At 41.3% G+C, this 24,030-nt stretch overlaps 1 protein-coding gene across 1 annotated transcript in view; it reads left to right on the forward strand.

The window, feature by feature from the left end:
* Nucleotides 1-24,030, forward strand: part of SORCS2 (sortilin related VPS10 domain containing receptor 2) — an 813,167-nt gene that overhangs the window by 655,660 nt on the left and 133,477 nt on the right. The window contains exons 4-5 of the mRNA XM_065404758.1: nucleotides 17,266-17,430; nucleotides 22,817-22,890. Of these exons, the coding sequence (XP_065260830.1) occupies nucleotides 17,266-17,430; nucleotides 22,817-22,890 (239 nt within the window). The remainder of the gene's footprint in view (nucleotides 1-17,265; nucleotides 17,431-22,816; nucleotides 22,891-24,030) is intronic.

Here is a 24,030-nt window from a genome sequence, read left to right on the forward strand (position 1 = left end):
GGGACCAATGGATTTTGAGGCCCCTTCCTATCAGGGACAGGCTGACATGGAGTGACAATCATGCTGCAATAACAGGTGGTGAGGAGTACAGTCTGTGACAGGTTGATAATATTTGTAATATGCTGAACAAATCTTATAGAATTAAGATAAATTTTATGGAATTAAGTTAAATCTTACTGAATTAAGGTTAACACCTTTGGAGTTCATTTTATTAGAAATGCAAATGTTTATGTACTATTGTGAGATTGTATGGAATTGCTTTAGCAGGAAGACAAGATTTATGCAATCCTTGGAAGGCATTAGGAACTTCCAAAAGTCTTTTTGGAACAATACGTATTAAATGGATTCCCTAGGAAATATTTTTGGGTGATGGGAATGCAAATTCTCCCCTCCGAAGCCAACCCTTTGAAGATACGTGCTGGGGGGAGGGACCCATTGTGCATACATTACATGCTTCTGGAAACCCTGATTTGCTTAAAGAGGAAACTGAACATGACAAAAGGCCAATCACTCTATCCGTTTCTGAAGAGAAATCAAGCAGGTTTGTTTTGACAGGCTGTCTTTGCTGGGAAATAGGCAGGGAAAGTAGGGAACCTCCCAGGATCTCCACCCGAGAGAGGCAACAGCTGGGCAGCTGGAAGCCTGAGAATGCGTGCCCTTGCTGGGCTACTGAGGAGAGATACAGGTGCAGCTGCCCTGAACTGTGACACAAACTACTTTGTGCTAGTTTAAAACTCTCTATTCCTTTCTTTATAGGTTCTTAAACCATGCTCATCACCGTAGCTATCTGAGCACCTTCCAGTAATTCATTAAAACCTGCATCTTGTTAGGGGGTTAAACTAGATGACCCTTGCAGTCCCTTCTAGCCCCACGGTCCTATGATTCTATGATTAAGCCTTGTGACTAACATCAGCCATGTGTTTTTTCTCTCGGCCTCTCCCTCGGGGGAGAAGTGTGTGTGAGATGCAGTGGGTTTTTTTGGAAGGTTTATCGTGCACGCATGCACACACGCAGAGCTAACTGTGTTAGAAAATGGAAGTTCAAAGAAATGTGCCTCGCACTTACACCAAAAGTTGTGAGGCTTGTGAAGGTCCTTTTCCTGTCATAATTCATTCCACAGTCTCAGACTGGCCTGAGAAAGTGCCGTCTCCTGCACATACAAGCTTTTCCCGTTACTGTAGAAAGTGCCATTGTGCCAATGGAATGGAGTTATTAACCACAGTCTCCATCCTGGAGCTTTAGTCAATCTTTTAGCTATCCTTGTGTGCCTTGAAGATGAGGACTGAGCCCTTGAACTTGATTGAGTAGTCTATGGGAAGCTAGCATAGGGAGCTGAGGACAGGTTTGATGTGCTCATGGTAGCCTGTGTTACTGTGGAGACACACTGTAATGTTCTTTATCGGTTGTAGTTTCCTAAGGGCTGAAGGCTTCATACCCAAATATATTGCATTCCTGTAGTCCAGTCGAGAGGTGAAAAAAAAACATGAATAACTGAGGCCAGGTAAGCGTATGCCAGGATGGCAGGGAGTCTTCTAGCCAACTGGAGATGGTATAAAGATTACTTGTGAGTGCCACTATGTGAGAGCTTAGCATGAGAAATCCAGGAACGCTAAACTGTGGACTGAAGTGACCAACTATGCGTGTGTGCCTTCAATCAAAGGAAATTGCACCAAGACTGCAAACTCTTTCAAATGTTTTCCTCTGCCTCTCAGTATAACCTCTGTCATGCTTGCATTCAGCTTCAGCCAGCTGGTCTTCATCCACACGCTGATCTTATCCAAACACTGGTAACGGTATATGGTCATGTGTGTTGAAAGATAAGTAGAGCTGTATCATCTGCATATTGCTAGCACTTGAGTCCATGTTGTCTGACCTCTTCATTTAGTGGCTGCATGTAGGTGTTGAATAGCACTAGTGAGAGAGAACAGATCATTATGGGATTCCACAAGTGAGCGGTCTAGTGGTGGAGGTGCAGTTTCCTATCACCACTCATAGAGGGTGTTCCTCTGGGAAGGACTCATTCCATTTTAGCACATTACCCTGTATCTCTGCCACCACTCTTAAGTGTTGATGGTCAAGGCTAGTTCACCAGATCCTTGACACACTGTGCTGTGGATGGAGTGCTGCTGTCCTGTAACAGGCTTTGGAATTAGGTGGAGGACATGAATTTTTGTAGTTAAATCAGAATCTATGGTGATTCGTTATTAAGCTTTTGATGCACATTTTATTTTAGATTAAATAAAACTGCACAAGAAAGAACAAAAACTAAAGTCTATGAGAGATATGGTGTGTGCCTCCTCTGTGATATGCTGCATGATCTCCGCCTTACAAAATGTCAGTTACCTTCTGCAAATGGCAGACTCTTAGGCTTGGTCTACACTTACCCCCCAATTCGAACTAAGGTACGCAACTTCAGCTACGTGAATAACGTAGCTGAAGTTCGAAGTACCTTAGTTCGAACTTACCTCGGTCCACACGCGGCAGGCAGGCTCCCCCGTCGACGCCGCGGTTCCCCCGTCGACGTCGCGGTACTCCTCTCGTCTAGCTGAAGTACCGCAGTCGACGGCGATCACTTCCTGGTTTGACTTATCGCGTCCAGACAAGACGCGATAAGTCGAACCCAGAACTTCGATTCCCAGCCGCCGAACTAGCAGCTGGGTGTAGACATACCCTTAGAAGTTTTAAGGTGAAATATAGAGAAAATAAAATCATATGTTACAAGGCTGCCTACATGCAAATAAGAACTTGAGTTTCTAGGGGATTCAGAAATCTCCCTATTTATTGTTGCCCTTTCTAGGGAATACTTCAAGTTGTCCTGTTACTGTTTAACAGGGAAATTTCTTCAATTGTTCTCCTAATTCCTTCCACAGGCTCATGGTCCCTATACCCTCCAAATTCAAGACTTGGGAGCACACAATCAAATGACTTTGCAGATGACACTGTTGGCATGGAGGGACATTTGCTATGCTATTAGGCATCCTAGGAACACAGGGGGGTTTCCTGATAGAAGTCTTTGACTTGAGCTGTGCCTGGTGAATAATTTGCGGTACCCGATGCCTGTCAGGAATCACTTAACGCTGTTGTTGGTCTGAGGGAAAAAACAGTTGCTAAGAGTGGGCTGAGCTCTACTTGCATCTTAGAAATGAGAGCATGTCAATCTGAAAACAAAAGGAGAGAGAGAACTTGTAAAACGAAATCCGGCAAATTAAAGTTGAGAGGTAAATGTTTGACGGAACACCTGGGCAGTTTCCAAACATGGGAACAGTGCTGGAGCACAGCAGCAAATCGCTAAATGAGGTGGCTTATTTTTATCCTTTATGACTAACATAGGCTTTTATAAGACTTTTTGTTTGAGTCAAAGGTGAAGATATGCAATTCCCTGTTCCTTTTTATAGTGGGCTTGTGTGTGCCAGCACAATAGCTGATTTCAACAAGAGATGTGCACATCTGCATATCTGAGATTAAAAGTCAGCCTTGGATTGAATAAGGCTCCGCTCCCTCCCCCCCCCCCCTTAAAGTTAACTGTAAGACACGGAGAGTACCAGGCAATATCCAAATCTTAGCTATAAACATCAGTACAGGGGATTGAAATTAAATGGCCTGTGATATATAGGCAGTCCGATGATCTAATGATCCCTTTTGGCCTAAAAGCTGTGAATCACTGAAGGGGTTAACAAAAATCACCTTCTTGCAAAGTAACTTTGAATGATAAAAGCAAATAATGCTAGGTATGAACCCTGATTAATAGTTACTTCCATATGAGCCACAGTTGCTTGTCTTAGTTTAGTTTTTCACTAAGAGGATTGGTCAGGTTAGGGTGTAATGTGAAAAAATTCTGGGGGTGTCCCTTGCCCCACATTGCTCTGTCAATGTGTATTAGCACTTGTATGTATCTGTTTTGGTACTTCCACTGCCTCCATTCCTGTCGTATCTGAGTGCCTTGCAAGCATTAATTAAGTCATTCTCATAAATTCTCTGTAAATTAGAGAAGTATTTTCTAAAGATGGGAAAATAAGCCCCAGAGAGATTAAGTGACTTGTCTAAGGTCGCACAGGAAAGTTGTGGCAGAGCCAGGAACTCAGCCCATCTCCTGAATTTCAGCTTAGTGCATTAACCACACAACCATCCTTCATCCTCAGTCCTATTCTAGAGGAACCAACTCTATGATCTGTGGGCCTGATTCCAGTCTTATTGAAGAACATGGCAAAGCTCCCATTTACTTTAACGATGCAGTGTCAGGCTCTGTATTAAGGCTGATGGCAGCTGTTTTCAGACCTTTGTATACCTTTCTCACTTAAAGGAATTTAACAAATAAATCAATCACTTGCATTTTCTTTTCTTGTTGCTGCCATACCTCGTAGCTGAATGTGTTAAAACTTGTGCATGCCAAAACAAGGTCCTGAAATCTTCCTTGCTACCTCCATTAGCAGTCCCCTCACTCCCAAGTACACAAAGCTCTGGAATTTCAAAACAAAATTACTTTTAAAAAAACCCAATCTAACTAGAGATGGTTGGAAACTTTTTACCAAAACAAAATATAATTAAAAAACTGGAGTAAGGGGATTTGTTTCTTGTTTTTCTATTTGCTTGATTTTTTTTTTTTTTTGCATTAAAATGTGGCCCAAAATAAGAAATCATATCTAAGATATTGTGTTTAGAGTGGGAAAAATACATCCCTTAGCTATGATGGCATATATATCTGAGATAGGGAGCCCCACCCCAGAATAGCCAATAGCCCAGTGGTTGGGGCACTCACTAGGAGGTGAGACATCCAGGTTCAAGTCCCTGCTCTGCCTAATTCAGAGCAGGGACTTGAACCTGGGTCTCCCACATCCCAGGTGAATGGCTAATGAATACTTAATTATTTATACAAACTGAAACACCTCCAACAGGAGTGTGCTGTCGCTTTCGTTTTCTCTCTCTCTCTATTTCTCTCTTCCGACCCTGGACCTCAACACTGATACGTTTACATAAAATATTTCTGTTTTGAGGAAATAGCATTTTTTGGTTGAAAAAATTGACAAAACTTGTTTGTGACCAGCTCTAAGCAATACCACCTGATCTGAACACAGAGAGAATCAGAACAGTGAGTTATCTTGGCAAATTTGTAGGTTTTCTAAAAACCTACCTTTATAAAAAGTGGGCACTGCAGAGCTGCACAAGCCTGAATCCTGATCTAAAAGACATGCTCTAGGAATTATTTTGGAGTTCTCTGGCCTGTGTTAGATGGGAGGTCAGACTAACTGATCACCACAGTCCCTTCTGGCCTTGCAATCTATGAAAGGTTTGCTATTTACAGTTCCGCTAGAATCCGAGACAGAAGCACTGAATGCTGTTAAATGTAAAAGCTCTATTCTCCAGTGAAGTCCTTTCTTTATTAATGAGATTCAGCCTGATGGGACCAAAAATTACTTTAAAAGACATTTCCTTTTTGTTCTTCGGGGGCTTTTATTCCAGTACATTTGGACTGGATATCAAAGATAAGGGAAATATTTCACTAGAAAGAGCTTTTATAATTAAGCTTTGTAGCCTACATAAGTGAGATGTAGCTTAATTCAAGTGGAAATTAATAATTATATTTCCAAGGCATGCTTTTGGTGCCCCAATAAATCACACAATCGGCTGTGCATTACATGGTACGGGCTTACGTCAGCTCTTTCCTTAAGGTGCGTATGTTACCCTATATTTTAGAGGAGAAGGGCTGTGTAATCTTTAGCAAGAGCTAGAGCTAGATCATCATATAGGTTCTTATAGGAGTAGGTGCTTACTGAAGTGCTCTCAAAACCCCGGTCAGGTTTCTTCCCAGTTCCAGCTCCCTTTTTTGTACTTTTCTGTACATTTCAGGAGAGAGCTGGTCCTAGAATCCAAATATGTGAGCAAATAAAATGTATGAGACTGGCTTTTTCTAGTTTTTCTAGTGTCTAGTTACCACATAGGTGGTGGGGCAGGTAGGAGAGAGGGCGTCTATAACAGAAATACATGTACTTAGGACACATCACAAAGCTCAAATGTTTATAAAACATAAAATAAATACATTAGATTTCCCCAAGCAGCCTGGCAAGGAGAAGAGGAGAATCCTCCTGACGCTCACTCCAGGATATTTCAGTGAGAGTTAATTGTATTCTGTGAAGATGAAGTGAAAATATGGTCCCCAGCTGGGAGAGCAAAAACAATTGGTTCCCCAGCATAAAGACACTGAGATCTTGTTCAATACCCATATGCTAAATATTTAGCCATGGAAACTGCCTTTCTTTCCTTCCTGTCTTCTCTCTATTCATTGCATGCTAAACTAATTATTGCTATTCCTGTAATTCCCCTTAGAGTAGGGGTAGTCAATAGATGGACTGCAGGCCAAATCCGGACTGCCAGGTGCTTTTGAACAGACACCAAAATCTTTTTATATACTAATTATTGTTATTTTTCTTTATTGTTTTTCTCTGGAGTCTGGACCTGGACTATACCTTGAACAAGAAATGTGGACCTTGAAAAAAAAATTGACTACCCCGCCTTAGAGTCTAGTGCTGTGTTTGCTGCCAACAAATTTAAGGCCAGAAAGTGGGGATTGTTTGTTCTGTCCTTTCATTAGATTAAGACACATATGCAGTCATTTGTTCTGCATGCAGTATCCTGCTTGGAAAACACTGTTGTTGTGCTTTGTGATGCCCTGAGGCAGAAAATATATGCATTCTTAACTGGAGAGGAGGGGGAGAAGGTGGGATCTGTAAAGCAACTTCTTGAATTATAATAATGTGCAAAAAACCCAAACTTAAAAGATTGATGTCTGCCCGCTCCATCTGGGAAATCATAACCAATTGTGGAGATGTTAGGTCTTCCTCTCATTCTTTCTTTCCCAATATATAGAGAAAAATTTGCCCATTTCCATTGTGCAATCTAATTTTCATTATTTCTTCAAGTCGTGCAGAATGTCCGTATTGTATGAGAAGTATAAAACCTGGTTATAGAACATTCCCCTACTGTGACAAGAATTGGTGGTATGCCTCCCCCACTGCCATTACTAATCAAACTGTTGACTTAGAATAAACCTGGGTGGAAAGACTATCCAATTTAGTTCTTGCATTTTAAAGGAAACCAGCTGAGAGAGAGAGAGAGAGATTTTACCCCACGTAACAGGATGATTTAAGATTTTTCTGTTTTTAGATACATAAATTATACACCCAATACACTAGATGGTCCCTTCACTCACACAGTTTCCAGTAGCCGTGCCAGTGTTTGACCTTGAAGAGAACCACAGGACTGCTCTGTTTTTCTTCTACCCCTGTTTACATTGCAGTGTCTTAGAGTACCATAACATGATGCTGTAGAAACGCACAAGTTTAGTCCAACACTGATACCCATGTAAAATGAAGTTAATTATCTTACACTTTTACAGTCTAAATATGGCTTCTCTATACTGTAATAAAACACAGTGGCTGGCCCAAGTCACTTGCAGGGCTTGGGCTGTGGAGCTGTAGAATTGCAGTGTAGTCAGTTAGGCTTGGGCTGGAGGCCAAGCCCTGGGACCCTACGAGTGGAGAGGGTCCTGGAACTCAGGCCTCAGTCTCAGAGCAGTTTTATCAGTTGGCAGCCCATGCCAACTGATACAGGCCAGCCACACATGTTGTATTGCAGTGTAGACATCCCATAAGGCCCCAAAACACTTGCACAAAGTGCTTAGAGTGCTTAAAGTTAAGAATGTGCTTGCATGCCCTGCTGGGTTGACTGGGGTGTGCCAGCTTAGATGTTCATTCTCTCTCCAGCACACTTCATGTGCTACCATTCTAGCTGGTTACCAGCTCATGTTAACATCTTGAGCCCTGTAAGGATCATTGCGCATCACAAGTGTCTAGCACACTGTTGATACTAAATAATAAATAGCCCAGCTAGTAGTGTCGGATTCAGAATGATTAACTAAACTGCTCTACACGGTTTCTATTAGCCCTACGAGGAGTGTTTCAAATGGCCTTTGATTTTTGTCCTGATTTTATGTAAGTCCAGTAGATTTCTCAGGGGCACTTCTTAACAGTCCCACCTTACATAATTGACATTCCCTATTTACAGTTCACTTGGAAATCAGCTACTCTTCTGGAATGATCTCCTGAGATTTATCTATGATACTTAAACATTTGCAAGAGGCCCCTCAAGAAAACATAAAAAGCTCTATAGAACTGCAAATCGGAGCTCTAGAAGAAGCTATGAACAACTAGAGTGTAACAATAACACAGTATCGAGGAATATAAATATGGGGCGGGGGTTCGAGTGCATGTGGGCACTTACTAAATTCAATAAACAAACATGAGCCAGTTTTCTAGCTCTTGTTAATGTAAAACAACTGATACAAATGCATTAATAACATTAGGGTTTGTGAGGGGTGATTTAGGGACAGCCACAGGAGAAAACCTGCAAGATAAAACTTGTACCTTCAAGGCATTTTATTCCTCTCTCTGCTTGGAATTATCTTGGGTTGATTCTTAAGATATTGTTTTTCACCAGTATGGGAGTAAGGGGTCCATAACTCATTTCAGCTGTGCCACTCATGAGTTATCAGGTCTTTCATACCGTCTGAGATAAAAATCATAACCCATGGCAGTCCATTTTGTGTGTTTTATGAATGCCCTCTGAGAAACAACATCTCATTTACAATTGGAGCCTGGAGCGAGAGTAATTTCTGCATCAACTGAGCACATCTAATAACACATAAATAATGTAAATTGTAAAAACAACAAAAATAGACAGGTTAGTTACTTACGTTTGAAAAATGTTGAGAATGTGGCTGCAGTGCTGATGAACTGTTAACCACTGTCCGGAAATCTGTATTTTGTTACGAAGAACAGTTAGTTCCAAAACTCAGTGAGTATGGTATGTGAGGCACATTAATCAGCAGTTTTAAGCTATGTCATCACTAAGGGCTGGATCCTTCAGAGTATTGAGCACTCTTGCCCCAGTCCAAGGCACTTAATCTGTGCTTAACTTTGTCCATGTCCCATTAATGGAAATTAATTTACCTCAGTGGTACAGCTCATAAGTTTAGGCACATTCTTAAATGCTTTGCTATATTGAAGCCAGAGTGCTCAGCACTTTGCAGGATCGAATCCTAATAGCCAGATCCTCCGACTTCAATGGGTGTTCACTTCAATGGAAAAACTTCAATAGGACTTGAAGATGGTCAGCACCTCACAGGCAGCATTCAGCATCTTATTAGGAAGGGTCTGAAATATTTAAAATGTTTAAAAAGGGTGTTGCTTTTAAGCTTGGTTTATAACACAAAAGAATATTAGTTATTTTAATTTTAGAATATTTGAGGTTTTGTTTTTATAAAACTGCATGAATCAAGTGCTCTCTCTCCCTTGCTTCCAATAGAAAGCTCTATTATTGCAAGACCATAGATAATTCCTCAAGATCATTCCTCATGTTACTTAACTATTCTCTCTTTTGAGTATTGTGAGAGGTAATAGAGAATCAGTGCTGGAATTACAGCTAAGAACAATTGCTGATGTTATACAGATGTTATGGGATTACCCATGTCCTATGTATTTTTGTTTGGTGTTTTTTTTTTTTTTTTAGACCTGCTAATTAAGATAAACTTTTATGTTGAGTTCAGATTTTGAATGGAGCCATGTTTTGTTCTGCTAGGAGTCCTAGAAACACATACTCAAAGTATCTCCAATTATAGTGCAAGTGAAACGTTTTTTACTGAAGTCTAGCTAAAAAAGCCATCTGGAAACCCACTATGGTTCATTTAAAGTAGTAGATAGCAGTAGTTGTAGTGGCAAGATGTTGTATTAGTCTTCCACAGTTCAATGGGACTACTCTGTGCCTAAAGTGAGGCATATATGTTAAATTTTTCTGGGATCAGGGTTTACATTTGCTAGTTCCACGAATGCAACATCCTGCTACTACTACTATCCACTACTTCCAATGAACCAGAGGGTTTGCAGATGGCATTTTTGCCCCAGAGCGTGTGTGTGTGAGGGTTGGTAGTATGAATTTGGAGACATTTGGTCCAATTTCCGAGAATTTGATGATTACTACAGATATGTTCAGACTGGAAGCATTTTATGTACCTATCACACTGCTGGCCCTTTGTAATCATAAAATTATTAAGATAAAAATAAGAGATGGGATACTATTAAGAGGTCCAACACTTTTTATTTACTGTGTTTTGACCTGTAGAAATGCTAATTAACTATTTTTATAGCTTATTTTTCCATCATATGCTTTTCTTCTCTCTTTCTGCTGGGAGGCAGGCGGGGTGTGTGTGTGTGTGTGTGTCTTTTTGTTAATTTAAGGCTGCCAGGTGCTAGGACCAAATCCAGAATAATCTCCAGCTCCTCCTTTCTCCCACAAAAGCCATTGTTGACAGGGCCGGCTTTATGACCCGTGGGGCCCGATTCCAATACCCGGTGGCAGTCCGTGGCTTCAGCGGCGCTTCAGCGGCGCTTCAGCGGCACTTTGCGGTGGGGGGTCCTCTCAGGGCCGGCTCTAGGCACCAGCCGACCAAGCACGTGCTTGGGGTGGTCAATGTTGGGGGGGTAGGGGGGCGCTCGAGGGGTTTTTTTTTGTTTGTTTTGTTTCGGCCGGGCAGCGCGGGGGTGTTTCGGCGGCGCGGCGCTGGGGGGGGCGGGGGCTTCGGCGGCGTTGGGGGGGGCGGGGGTTTGGCCAGCCCGGTGCAGCGCTCCGGGGGGGCGGGGGTTTGGGCAGCCTGGCGCGGCGAGGCGCTGGGGGGGCGGGGGGTTGGGCGGCCTGGCGCGGCGTGGGGCGTGGTTTTGGGCGGCCCGGCACTCCGGGGATTTGGGCGGCCCGGCGCGGCACTGGGGGGGGGGGGGGAGGTTGGGGGTTGGGCAGCGCGGCGAGGTGCTCCGGGGGTTTGGGCGGCGCGGCACTGGGGGGGTTTGGGGGGGTTGGGCGGCACTCGGGGCGGCGGGGGTTTGGGCGGCCTGGGCCAGCCCAGCGCGGCGCAGTGCTGGGGGGGGGTTGGGCGGCGCTGGGGGGGGGTTACAGTGTGGTGGCGCTCTTCTTTTTTGCCTGGGGCAGCAAAAAAGTTAGAGCCGGCCCTGGGTCCTCTCCGGGTCTTCCGCGGCACCGAAGGACGCCGCCGCTGCCGAAATGCCGCCAAAGACCCCTGGAGCGGACCCCCTGCTGCCGAAATGCCGCCGAAGGCCCCCAGAGCGGGGCTCTCTTAGGTGCGGGGCCCAATTCCGGGGAATCGGGTGAATCGGCTTAAAGCCGGCCCTGATTGTTGACACCCTACTGCACGTTGGCTAGATGTAGGGAAGGGAAGTGGGGAGGCCTGTGGTAACTCCATCTTAGGCTGATCATTAGAGGCCTGATTCAAAGCCCAGGGAAGTCAGTGGGAGTCTTTCCACAGACTTCAGTGGGCTTTGAATCAGGTGTTACATCATGAGCCAGAAATGGGTGCTGAAGTACAGTATGTAGAACCCTCACCCTGGGGCCTGTTCAGCACTCTGCTATATTGACTAACACCATTGATTTCAGTGGGAGTTTTGACCTGAGAAAAGAGTGTTTAAAAAGCACCTTTAGAACAATTAGATCAGAGTCCATTAGCTTTTCAAAGCATTGTACAGACATTAACTCATCATCACAATATTCTCGGGAGGTAAGTAAAGGCATATTATCATTCTGACTGGATAGCTGGGGAAACTGAGAAAAGTTAACCAACATGCCTGAGGTCACACAGTGAATCTTTGACAAAACAGGGAATAGTTCTCAGAAATTCCTGCGTCTCAGCCTTAAAATGAACCCACTAAGGAATGCCTTTCTTCTAATATCCAACCACATTATAGTTTAAAAAACAAAGCACTTCATCAGTATAGCTCAGTTCATCCTGCCTCTTGTGTGTGGAAGGTTCTTCCCCTGCATCTCCCTATTTTTCTTAACATGCCCTCCCCCCCCACCCACCCCCGACTCTCAGATCTGGTAGATATATGCTGTGTTTTAACCTAGGTAATAATGATGTCTTAGCAAACAAAGACTGACATAGCTACTGAAAACTGCTGTTGTATGATGGACGCGTCCCAGTGACTGGACTGTGCTGTGCAGTGACTGAATAACAAGCACCCTTCTGATGAGGTGCATCTTCCTTGGCTATTAACAGAACGTGAGCCATAAATAATTATTATTAGTAAGTTAATCAATCAGTCTTTGTTATTCACTCCTCCGGGTCTTCTGCTCAAATGCAATCCTGCAGTTGGACATGTGCCAGTGCAGAGACCTGGGCATGGCACTGTAAACTTTCTGATTCTGCTCTCCTGACAGTATGTCCCAGTTACATTCATGAAGCATTCACAAGATCTTTTGCTAAGGGGAAGATCTGTTGCTACTTGTCCCACTTAAAAAAAAATCAAAACTTGTTATGGAAAGTGCCTGATGAGTGTGTAATATTTTATCTGGAATATCACCCTCGATAAACTGTACTAGTCATGAGGTACATGTGAGTCTTTATGTATTAGTGGACTGGTGATGTGGATATCCAGTATACTAGCAGAGGGGTGTGTGTGTGTGTGTGTGTGTAAAAGCAGAAGATAGTACTTCTGGTCTTTTTGGATTAGAGCATGAGAGACAAATATTGTATATACTACTCAACTAAGGACTTTGGGCTAATCATTCCTTCCTATACTATCTATGAAGGGTGCAGAGAACTCTTTCAAACATGGTATTACCAGCAGTTGCAATTGTATTAGGTGTCTCTTGATATTTGGTGTTTTTCATGAAGTCCAGTTCCTGGAGGCAAGTTATTTGGTGAGCATCTCAGCTTTCATTTAAAAACATTTGAAGTCTCAAGCCCTCATTGTTTCGTAAAAAAGCTGTAGCCTGCTTCCTGATTTTTGGACACTTGGGGTTGGCAATGCTGCAAATGACCAAAAGTCGTGGATGGATAGAAGTTGAGCCTAAGTGGCATCATGCCCTCACTCTTTCAACCATGTAGAAGTCCCTTCATGTGACCTCTGTGTCAAATGGGCCACATAGGTTTTGTGCTATGTTTGGTGGAGCCAAACAAGAGTCTATCTATATGTCATAATTCCTACACAAATACCTGGGCATATGCCCATGGGAACTGATGTTTCCCCTGTTAACGTTTAACTCTTCTAGATATTTTTCCAGGAATATAATGGGGAATGGTGCTAATAGCTAGGCCTTGCTAACCCAGCCTTACCCCTCCGTGGATTGCTTGAGATTTGCCAGATTTCCCGTCAGATTTTGGGACAGTTGTTTGGAACAACAATCCCTATGCATACCATGGATGACCAAATTTAGAATACCCTTTTAATTTGGCCCTCCAACATCTTTTTTACATAGACGCATAATCTGTCTGTTTTGTTATTGTTTAGTTTAAAACCTGCCAAAGATCTAGCCAGGTGGACAGCTTTACAAGAGTAGGTTCAAAGGGATGAACAAAAGTCTGCTGGTCTTCATAAAATCTATAAATAACTATCTTTGTTTTAACAATATTTTTTTAATTACCACATACCCCTATGGAAATCAGTGTTTGACACATGATACAGAACTGTAATAGCTTATCTTGAAAACAAATGAATGTTTACGATATAGATGACAGCTTTACTTTCTCTTTTGTCTGTGAGAGAATAGGCTTATTCTAATATGTTTCAGACCCTCAGTATCTTACTATGTTCATTCACCAAACTTTGTATTTAGAAATTCATCTTGAGTATAATGAGTACAATCTGTGTGGTTTGGTGGTTTTTGTTTTGTTTTTAAATAGCATGTAGATATAGTCATCATTGTGAGTTAGGTATCAGCCGACCCTGTCTACAGTTACTTTCATAGAGGTTTGTCCAAAACATTGCCCATTTGAGAATTGCATTAGCAACCTGTGAGGAAGCTGGTGAAACACACAAAGAAGCACATTATAGCTGCATTCAGCTTTAATACCGAGGTGTGGCCCATATAGAATACTGGTCCTGGTATGCAGTGCTCCATCTTGATCAAGGAAATGCAATTCTGTGGTATAGAACTCTTTTGGGACCATATTTGGCCCATGAGCTGCACATTGGCCAGTACTGCTTTAATTTATACAATCAAATACATTTTATTTGAATATTGTGTCCTTACAGGGATCACAAAATGCTTTATTCAGAGTTTATAGACAACTAAAGAGAAAAAGACATTAAGATGTGATGAGAATGAGAGGTAAAACTTGTAAAGATAACATTTCTATAATCCCCCCTTATAGATTCACATAAAAATTGCATATTTCACACTCCCATGTAAATCATAAAATTAAACAATATAGAAAATCAGTGAATCATACGTTGGTTACAGGCTACATCCTGCTTACTTCTAGTTACATTGGCTAGTTACATGAATAAGGCAAGCAGGTTTTGGCCTCATATTGTTGAAATATTTTGTTAAAACTGAAAAAAAGAATTAGTGTGTGGTCCTAGGGGTGTATGCAGGATGGCCCCTGATTCAGCAAAGTACTTGAGCCTATAAATCCAATTCTATTCAGCAAAGCACTTCATGCTTAACTTTAAGCACATGAGCATTCCCATTTACTTCTACACAGACAGTCAATGGGATTTTTCGTGTGCTTAAAGTAAAGCATGTACTTACATATCCTATTGAATCTGGGCCAGTGAATAACCTATTTACAAATTTCTTGCTGAGGGACAGAGGCAATAAAAGCTCAGTCCAGCTATTGTATCTGTGCAAGTTTACCAGAGAGCCCAATTTTTTAAAATGCAGTTATACTCCAAAAAGTGACTGAGGCCTTGTCTACACTATGCGCTAAATTGCTGCTGCTGCGATCGACGCAGCTGCATCGATTTAATGGATCTGGTGAAGACACAATAAGTCGATGGGAGAGCGTTCTGCTTTCGACTTCATTAATCCACCTCAACGACAGGCGGAAGCTCTGTCGAAGGAAGAGCTTTAAGTGAATGTAAGTTATGTCAACTTAAGTTATGTAACTTACATAACTTAACTAGCATAACTTACATCGACTTACAGCATTAGTGTGGAGTAGGCCTAAGTAAAAATACCATTGTGCTTTACACAAGGCACAGTCAACCTGTGGAACTCCTTGCCAGAGGATGTTGTGAAGGCCAAGACTATAACAGGGTTCAAAAAAGAACTAGATAAGTTCATGGAGGATAGGTCCATCAATGGCTATTAGCCAGGATGGGTAGGGATGGTATCCCTAGCCTCTGTTTGCGAGAAGCTGGGAATGGGCGACAGGGAATGGATCACTTGATGATTACCTGTTCTGTTCATTCCCTCGGAAGCACCTAGCATTGGCCACTGTCGGAGGACAGGATACTGGGCTAGATGGACCTTTGGTCTGACCCAGTATGGCCGTTCTTATGTTCTCAATAGATGCTCCCTGAGTATATTTGTCATCATTTCTGCTTCCACTACTCACTGCTATTCACTCTTGTTTGCAATGCAGAGCCACCATAACTATGTGAAAGAGATATGGATTCTCTGCTGGCTTGTGCATCATCAACGGAATATTTTAATTGTTTTGATTGCAAAATTTGTATTGTTGTTGATGTGTGAGCCAGAAAGAACACAGCTGGACTTTGAAATTCCATGTTCCATTTGCTGGGCTAGCAGTTAGTAAAATAATCTTTTTATTTACAAGCTGAGTATGTTTGATCTGGAGACATGATACAAATGGAACCTCACAATGCCATTTTCAAAAGCCATGCTGTAAGATTCAAGCAGGCTTTGAGGGTGAAGAAACTGAAAGGAGTTTGATTCTTATTAGATTCTGCAACAAAAATATTTCTTTGTTACTGAAAGCCCTATATGAAGTCCACGCAATCAGACAGACAGCAGCTGCAACTTTTATTAGGTTTGAGTCAAAGTAATATCCTGAGATAAAAAGGAAATGCACATAATTGACTGGCATTTATTTTTGCAAAGCATCAAAGTGAGATTGCTATCTGATCCAAACAGAGAGAGCACTGTTCAGCCATATGAGGATGTTACAGATCAGTTTCATCCCTGGTGTGTCTCTATTAACTTCAGTTTAGTTACAGCAGTGATTAAGCAAGCCATTTGTTTATAAAAATAGCTTCACTACACAAAAGGGTTAGTTATTTAATGGTCACATTAAACAAGATATTACTAGAATTACTCCTTCCGCAGTAGTTGGAGCTCCTGCATGTGGCTTTATCAACCCTGGGACAAGGACCACAATAGAAATAAGGGGATTAAACTCAATACCTTTGAGATATAACTAGGGTTGCCAGGCACCTGGTTTCTGACAAGAATGCCCGGTCGAAAAGGGACCCTGGCGGCTCCGGTCAGCACTGCTGACCGGGCTGCTAAAAGTCCAGTCATCAGCATAGCAGGGCTAAGGCAGGCTCCCTGTGACTCCCAGAAGCGACTGGCATGTCTGGCTCCTAGGCGCAGGGGTGGCCACAGGGGCTCCGCATGCTGCCCCTGCCCCAAGCACCGGATCCTCAGCTCCCATTGGCTGGGAACCGTGGCCAATGGGAGCTGCAGGGGAGGTGCCTGTGGGTGCAGGCAGTGTGCAGAGCCCCGTGGCCCCTCCGCCTAGGAGCCAGACATGCCACCCACTTCTGGGAGCCACCTGAGGTAAGTGCCCACTGGCCAGAGCCCGCACCTTGCACCCTAACCCATTGACCCAGCCCTGAGATCCCTGCTACACCCCCAAACCCCTCATCCCCAGCCCCGCCCCAGAGCCTGCACCCCAAGCAGAGTCTCCACCCCAACTCCCTGCCCCAGCCCGGAGCCCCCTCATGCATCCAAACCTCTCATCCAGAGCCCACACCTCCAGCTGGAGCCCTCACCCCCTCTCGCACCCTGACCCAGCTCAGTGAAAGTGAGTGATGGTGGGGGAGAGTGAGGGATGGAGTGAGCGGGGGCAGGGCCTCGGAGAAGGGGCAGGACAGGGGCCACAGGGTAGAGGGTGGGGCAAAGGTGGTCAGTTTTGTGTGATTAGAAAGTTGGCAAACCTAGATATAAGGTGGATACTTTGGATACAAACCTGTAAGATGCTTTGTACAATCTACTTGGACTCATTTGAAAGAAAGTTTATGGAGCCTGGCACCTGCTTAGGAAATTAATGGAAACTGGGTGTTCAAATCCCCTAGACGGCTTTGAAAATCTCAGCCACAGAGTTCTTGTGAAGTGTGTTGCCTAATTCCTACTGTCTCCTACATTTATGCAACAGAAATAATGCTGCATTGGCTTCTAATATTGGCAATGAAAAATTCTTTATATAGTGTTTTTATATGTAATACGCTTTTTCTTTTTTAGATAATTCTTGTGAGTTCTTCACATAATGACCGGGACCAGAGCCTTTTCATGAGCATAGATGAAGGAGCCACTTTTCAAAAGCAGCCCATTACCTTCTTTGTGGAAACCCTGGTTTTTCACCCAAAAGATGAGGATAAGGTGATTGCTTACACCAAGGAAGGCAAGGTAAAGGTTGGATGTTCTTGACCATCACATGATGTTTCATATTAACCTAATCAAATTGTCATGACTTGCTGATTAGGTTTATATAACATGAGTTGCCTAAGGGGAAGCAATACCCAGTTCCTGAAATGCTCCTTTCTCTATTTCAGTAAATTATATCAATCTCAAAATGCCATTGTCCTTTTAGAGTATTTTCATTCTCTGTCATTTCTTGTTGATACTGATATTGGCAATATAATCTATCCTGTAACGTAATTATAGTTAAGTACAATCCTAGAAACTTTTTTCCCTAGAAATTGGCCATAAGCAATTGTATAGTGTAGTAGAAAGTTAACTGAGCTGAAATATTGGCTCCGAAGCCATTCTTGGTTGGTAAAATAAAATGAAATAAACCTTTGTTTAGGTGTAAAGCAGAAGAAGATTCCACTGAATCAGTAGATCTGTAGAAAAGTAGAAGAATACTCTCTTTGAAGTATTCAGACCACATACAGATTTAGAAGTCACATCAAATTATTTGTAGACTTTCAATAGTGTTCTGGATTACTGCTCCTTAAAGTATAAAGATTTATGGCATTTTTCTGGATGTGTTAATGTAAACACCTGCAGTTGAACACACAATCCAATAAAAATGTATATTCAATCTTTTTTCATAGCACCAGAGCTAAAGCTGTAAAATCATAGAGATTGTGGTCCTGATTCTGATCTTACTTACAATGTTTATATTGACATAACTCTATTATTACTCCTGATATGTGCAACACTGAGTAAGATCAGAATCAGACCCTTTAAGCGTTGTCACAGTGTATGGAGGGTTTATCTTGCTTATGTGATGAAGGGAGTAGAGGGCAAGTTGCTCATTTTGCTGTCAATTATTGCACAGATATTACTGTGATATTCTACTGATGTTTCATTGAGCTACCTTTCAGGAATTGAATCTAAAGCTATGCTCAGCTGATCACCAGTGGTTCATGCTGTTCCACTATTTACAAACAAGGCTACATCTAGAAGAACTCATGACAGCTTTGACTGTTTCTGCCTTACAAATGTCATGGTGGATTTCTTTGTTTTGTTAAGTCAGTTTTAGGTCCTAAATAACATACAAAAATGTTTTGAAAATTTGACAGCAGCAAAAATATTTACGTGGGAAAAATACAGCACAAAAGCCTTCATTCTGTTTTCAGTTGAGTTTCTGGTGGAATAATCTACTAAGGGAAGTGGTGGAAGCTCCTATTAAAATTAGACTGGACAAAACACTAGAAAATGTGCAGTAAGTAACAATCCTCTATTGGCCAGGAGAAGGATTAGGTGATCTAATAGATCTTTCCTTTCTATCAGTCTTACAATTAAAGCAGTGAAACATAGGGACATAAAAGACCAAGTTGTGCAGTCTTTACTCAAGATGTATGTAAGAAAAGCTATCATTGGCTGGAAGGGGAGATTTACCTGTGTAAATCTTGAGTAAGGACTGCAGGATTTGTCTCAAAGAGAGTAATATAAATAAATAATGGAGATATCCCATCTCCTAGAACTGGAAGGGACCTTGAAAGGTCATTGAATCCAGCCCCCTGCCTTCACTAGCAGGACCAAGTACTGATTTGCCCCAGATCCCCACGTGGCCCCCTCAAGGATTGAACTCATAATGCTGGGTTTAGCAGGCCAATGCTCAAACCACTGAGCTATCCCTCCCCTCAGAGGTAGAGATGAGGGAGAGATGGAGGGCAAAGTTCAGAAGTGGCTTAAAAAGAGAATCACTATGTTGAAATCCATGGCCCCAGAGGTAACATATGCCTTGAGAGATCTCATAGTCTGGATCCTAGAGTTGTATAATTATATTTCCACCTAAGTGAAAGAAAGATGTATCAGAAAACCTATGAGAACAAGCTCTCTCATTTTTACAGCCTAAAGAAGTTCAGATAATTTGGATAAACTGAGAAGAAGCTTCCTAATCAACCCATTACTTGCAGTAGCATTTTTGAGAATGCAGGATTGAGCTCTTTGACAAATAGCAATCTGCAAGCTTCTGTCTCCTGGAGCATCTCAACGTTCTCATGATTTCTGGCTTGATTTAGTTCCTACTTTATATAGCAAAACCTGGATTGTTCTTCTATTGAGTACCCTGTATTTTATTTAAATAAAGTTCCAATCTCTAACTGACACTCTATAAATGAATACAAATCTAGTCAGTGCGGTTGGGTTAATCTACTTACTGGCTCAAGTCTATACTTTCTTTTTTTGGCTACCAAAATAATAATGAACATCAATCAGTTGTTCACTGAGACAATATAAATGCTTGATTTCATTTTTAAGACTTGACAGGGATCACAGGAGATTTTAATTGTTTCTTTGAAAACTGTGTGAAGGTGGGGAAAAAACCTGAACTCGTATTCCTGTGGCCTTATAAAAAGTGACTACATTAATTTAGTGCAAGGCTGGTAATTAACAGAATAAAAACTAATTCAGAAGTGTTTGCTGAAACTGAAAGTTTTGCCTTTTCCATTAATACAACTTTTACCCCACAAATGTAATTTCAGATTTGATGTTTGTCATGGGTAATCAAAAATAAAATACACGATGAGTCAGAGTTTTCTCTCATTTAGGGCCTGATTCAGCAAGATATTTTAGCACATGCATAAATGTAAGCATGTTGAGAAGTCTTATTGAATTTAAGTTAAACACATTCTTAAATACCTTGCTGAAATGGGGTCTAGCTCATTACTCCTAGATATACCTCTTTCTATTATGATAAATTATTCCTTCCATTCTTGGTGTTTTAAACTCTTCAAGTTTGTGTTCATTTAGCTGGTTTTTTGGCCAACCTCTACATATTTGTATAGGATACATCTATGCCAAACTAGATATCTTCTCCGTTTTTCTAATCCTTAGCAAGTCATTCCAATTTGCTTCCTTACCAACTGTTGTTCTCCCCTGAACTCTCTTCGTCGTTGTCTTTCTGACTGATAAAGGGTGGTATTCCAGAGGTGCTTTCACCAAATTCATAGACAGAATGTTATGTCTCCTTTCCCATTACATGCATTTCCTATGTCATATATGTAGCCTAATACCACCTATACCTTAAACAGCAACAGCCTGTACAGTGAATATCCACAATACAGTGAACATTGTCTTCTATTCTGGTCACTTTACTTCACATTTCCATGGAACAAAGCCCTGTTACTATGCAGTATAGTGCACGATAGCTGGATAGTGTTGTTCTTTGGCCTCCATATTATTTCTGATTACAAAAATTAATCAAGAAAAGGTGCGTAACCCCACATTCTTAAATATGTAAATAACAGTACATAATATCCATAGTAAAAGCGCAATATGTACATAATGGACTCGTCACTTTCATTTGAGCCTCTCCTGTTACAAACAAGTGTCTTTCTGAGTATTCCCTACCAGGCTCTGCACTGCAGCACAGACTGTGCCTTAACAGATAAATGAGGCCTTACATTGAAAGGGAGAAGTTTTCCCCATGATTTTCATTTGAAATATGGCAGGGGGAGGGAACCCAATCATATGTAAATTGAATGAAATAACAAACACAAGGGACTTCAATGTCTGTGTATATCTGGCTTCTTAAAGTTGTGCTAGGGGTTACTTTATAGCTACAGAGGAGAATGCCTTCTGGAGGCTCTGATTGAAATGAGGTAGTCTTTGAATGACTAGTGTATTGTGCATGTCATGGAACGAGAATTATATCTGTGCTACTGACATACCTTGTCTCAGTGTTCTTGTTGTTATTAGCACATTAATTTCTGAAATTAAATGTGGGAAAGAAACCAAGCCCAGTGTTACCAACTGTGACCAGTGCAGAGGAAGGTCCTGGCGCCATCCCCTACCATCTCCACCTTACCTCTTTTGAGGTGGCTGTTGCTCCCTGGGGTACAATCAGGGAGCAGTCTCTGTGCTTATTAGGATCCCAGTTAAGCAAGTGCGTAAGTTTATCTATATTCAGCAAAACTCTTAAGCATCTGATTGGCTGTTCACGAGACATAAGCCTATGCTGAACAGTAAGCATTTTAAGTAGGGCTGTCAAGTGATTAAAGAAATTAATCGCGATTAATCGCGCTGTTAAACAATAATAGAATAACATTTATTTAAATATTTTTGGATGTTTTCTACATTTTCAAATATATTGATTTCAGTTACAACACAGAATACAAAGTGTACAGTGCTCACTTTATATTTATTTTTGATTACAGATATTTGCACTGTAAAAAACAAAAGAAATTGTATTTTTCAATTCACCTAATACAAGTATTGTAGTGCAATCTCTTAACATTAAAGTTGAACTTACAAATGTAGAATTATATACAAAAAAAACCCTGCATTCAAAAATAAAATAATGTAAAACTGGTTGAAGCATCAAGGGACATATGAATCTTTAGCGCATCTGGCATGTAAATACCTTGCAACGCTGGCTACAACAGGGCCATGCAAATGCCTGTTCTCACATTCAGGTGACATTGCAATTAAGAAGTGGGCAGCATTATTTCCCGTAAATGTAAATGAACTTCTTTCTCTTAGCAATTGGCTGAACAAGAAGTAGGACTGAATCGACTTGTAGGTTCTAAAGTTTTACATTGTTTTGTTTGTGATTGCAGTTATGTAACAAAAAACCCTACATTTGTAAGTTGCACTTTCATGATTAAGAGATTGCACTACAGTACTTGTATGAGGTGAATTGAAAAATACTATTTCTTTTGTTTATCATTTTTACAGTGCAAATATTTGTAATAAAAAATAGTATAAAGTGAGCACAGTAAATTTTGTATTCTGTGTTATATTTGAAATCGATATATTTGAAAATGTAGAAAAACATCCAAAAATATGTAATACATTTCAATTAGTATTCTATTGTTTAACAGTGCAATTAATCAACATTAATTTTTTAATCGTGATTAATTTTTTTGAGTTAATCACGGGAGTTAACTGTGATTAGTAGACAGCCCTAATTTTAAGCTTTGCAGAATTGGGGCCTTGAGCATTTGCACTTGGCTGGCCCCTGTGTGGGAAGAACCAAGGGAGGAAAAATTCCCTTGCACTCGCTCCTCTTGCACAATCACAGCAGGGTTAGCAACAGTCTGATCTAAAATGAAATTGTGCATTGTTTTCATGGGAAACAAGGTGTCATTGACAGAGCATTTTACTCTTATATTTATATGTATAAATGTTAAGCAAGTTTGTCTTGGTTTCACTTGTTCAAAAAGATTCAAATGTTATTGCTTTGGAAAGCATTCTAGAAAGTTCTTTGGACTGATTTTGATTCATGTGAAATCTGTCATTTTAATAGCTTATTTCAAAGTCCCTTGGTTAGCCACTGTCTTTTAAAATTTACACTGTTAGCAGTGCTCTACCAGCTAATATTTTTCTTTTTTCTTTGAAGCTATATGTGTCAGTTGACTTGGGGAAAAAATGGACTCTTCTGCAGGAACGAGTGTCAAAAGACCATATTTTTTGGTAAGAGGCATACATTGTTGTTAGTCTCCAATGAACACATGAAAGGAAAAAGTATCTGATACTAATCCTCCTAGGTGTTTCCTGAGGCAGGAGGAAGGATAATAAAACAAATTTGACATCTTTTGCAGGGGCAATTCTAGTCTCCTGTTCACCTGGGTCCAATCTTGCAAATTCAGACTCATACTTACTCAGGCAAGGAGCCCCAATTGACTCGAACGGAAGAGTTTTCAGCACTGTGGTCTAGTGACGTTGGTTTAGAGAGAATTTTAATGTCCGCTCAAACTGCACTTCATTTTACAGATAAAAGTGATCTCTAGCAGCCAGACGTATCAATCTAGAGGGAAAAATCTATAAAGTTAAAGGCTGAATCTGGCATATTAACTACATCTGTATAGAAGAATGTTCATTGCCTGGGAAGCAAGTGAAAAATCATTTTTTTGTCCAATTTGCAAAACTTTTGCTGTCTTTCCACAAATATGGTGGGTTGTTTTCACAGGGAGAAAAAAACTATTTGTTGGACAAAAATGGCCACTGTTCTATGAAAGTGACCCGAAGCCAATCTGTGAAAATGTGTGACTTGTTCCAGAATGGAAATGAACCTTCGTCTTCTGCCAAAAAAGAGAAGAAAAATTGTGGTCAGTTGTGGAAGTGATCAAATTTTATATTTAACCAATTGCCTGAATTCTATTGGGGGAAAAAACTGAAAAAAATCTCAGCTTCCACATGTGGGTTTTAATCTAACAAATACTGAGGGTTTCATACAAGTCTAATTTTAGCATTATTTATTATTATTTTGTATTCCAATCGTACCCACAAAGTGCTAGACACTGTCTATCCATACAGGAAGACATGTTGTCTCCCCAAAAGATCTGATCATTGTAGTTCCTTTGGTATTTCTGAACTGCGTAAATTGCATTGCAGTGTGAGTATCTTCATCCTTGTGCAAGCTATCTCTGGCTTTCAAGATTATGGATTAGCCAGCTGGTGGCCTGCACTATAATGGACTTAACTAATTTTAACTGCCTTCCCAACTAGTGCCTGTGCTTGCTGTGCTCCCCCTCCCCCAGTTGTTTAGGCAGTTGGGGTATGTCTGTGCAGCAAAAAGTCTCAGAGCCCGAGTCAGCGGACTCAGACATGGGG

The sequence above is a fragment of the Emys orbicularis genome, chromosome 5 (assembly GCF_028017835.1).
Source record: "Emys orbicularis isolate rEmyOrb1 chromosome 5, rEmyOrb1.hap1, whole genome shotgun sequence".
Classification (NCBI taxonomy): domain Eukaryota; kingdom Metazoa; phylum Chordata; order Testudines; family Emydidae; genus Emys; species Emys orbicularis.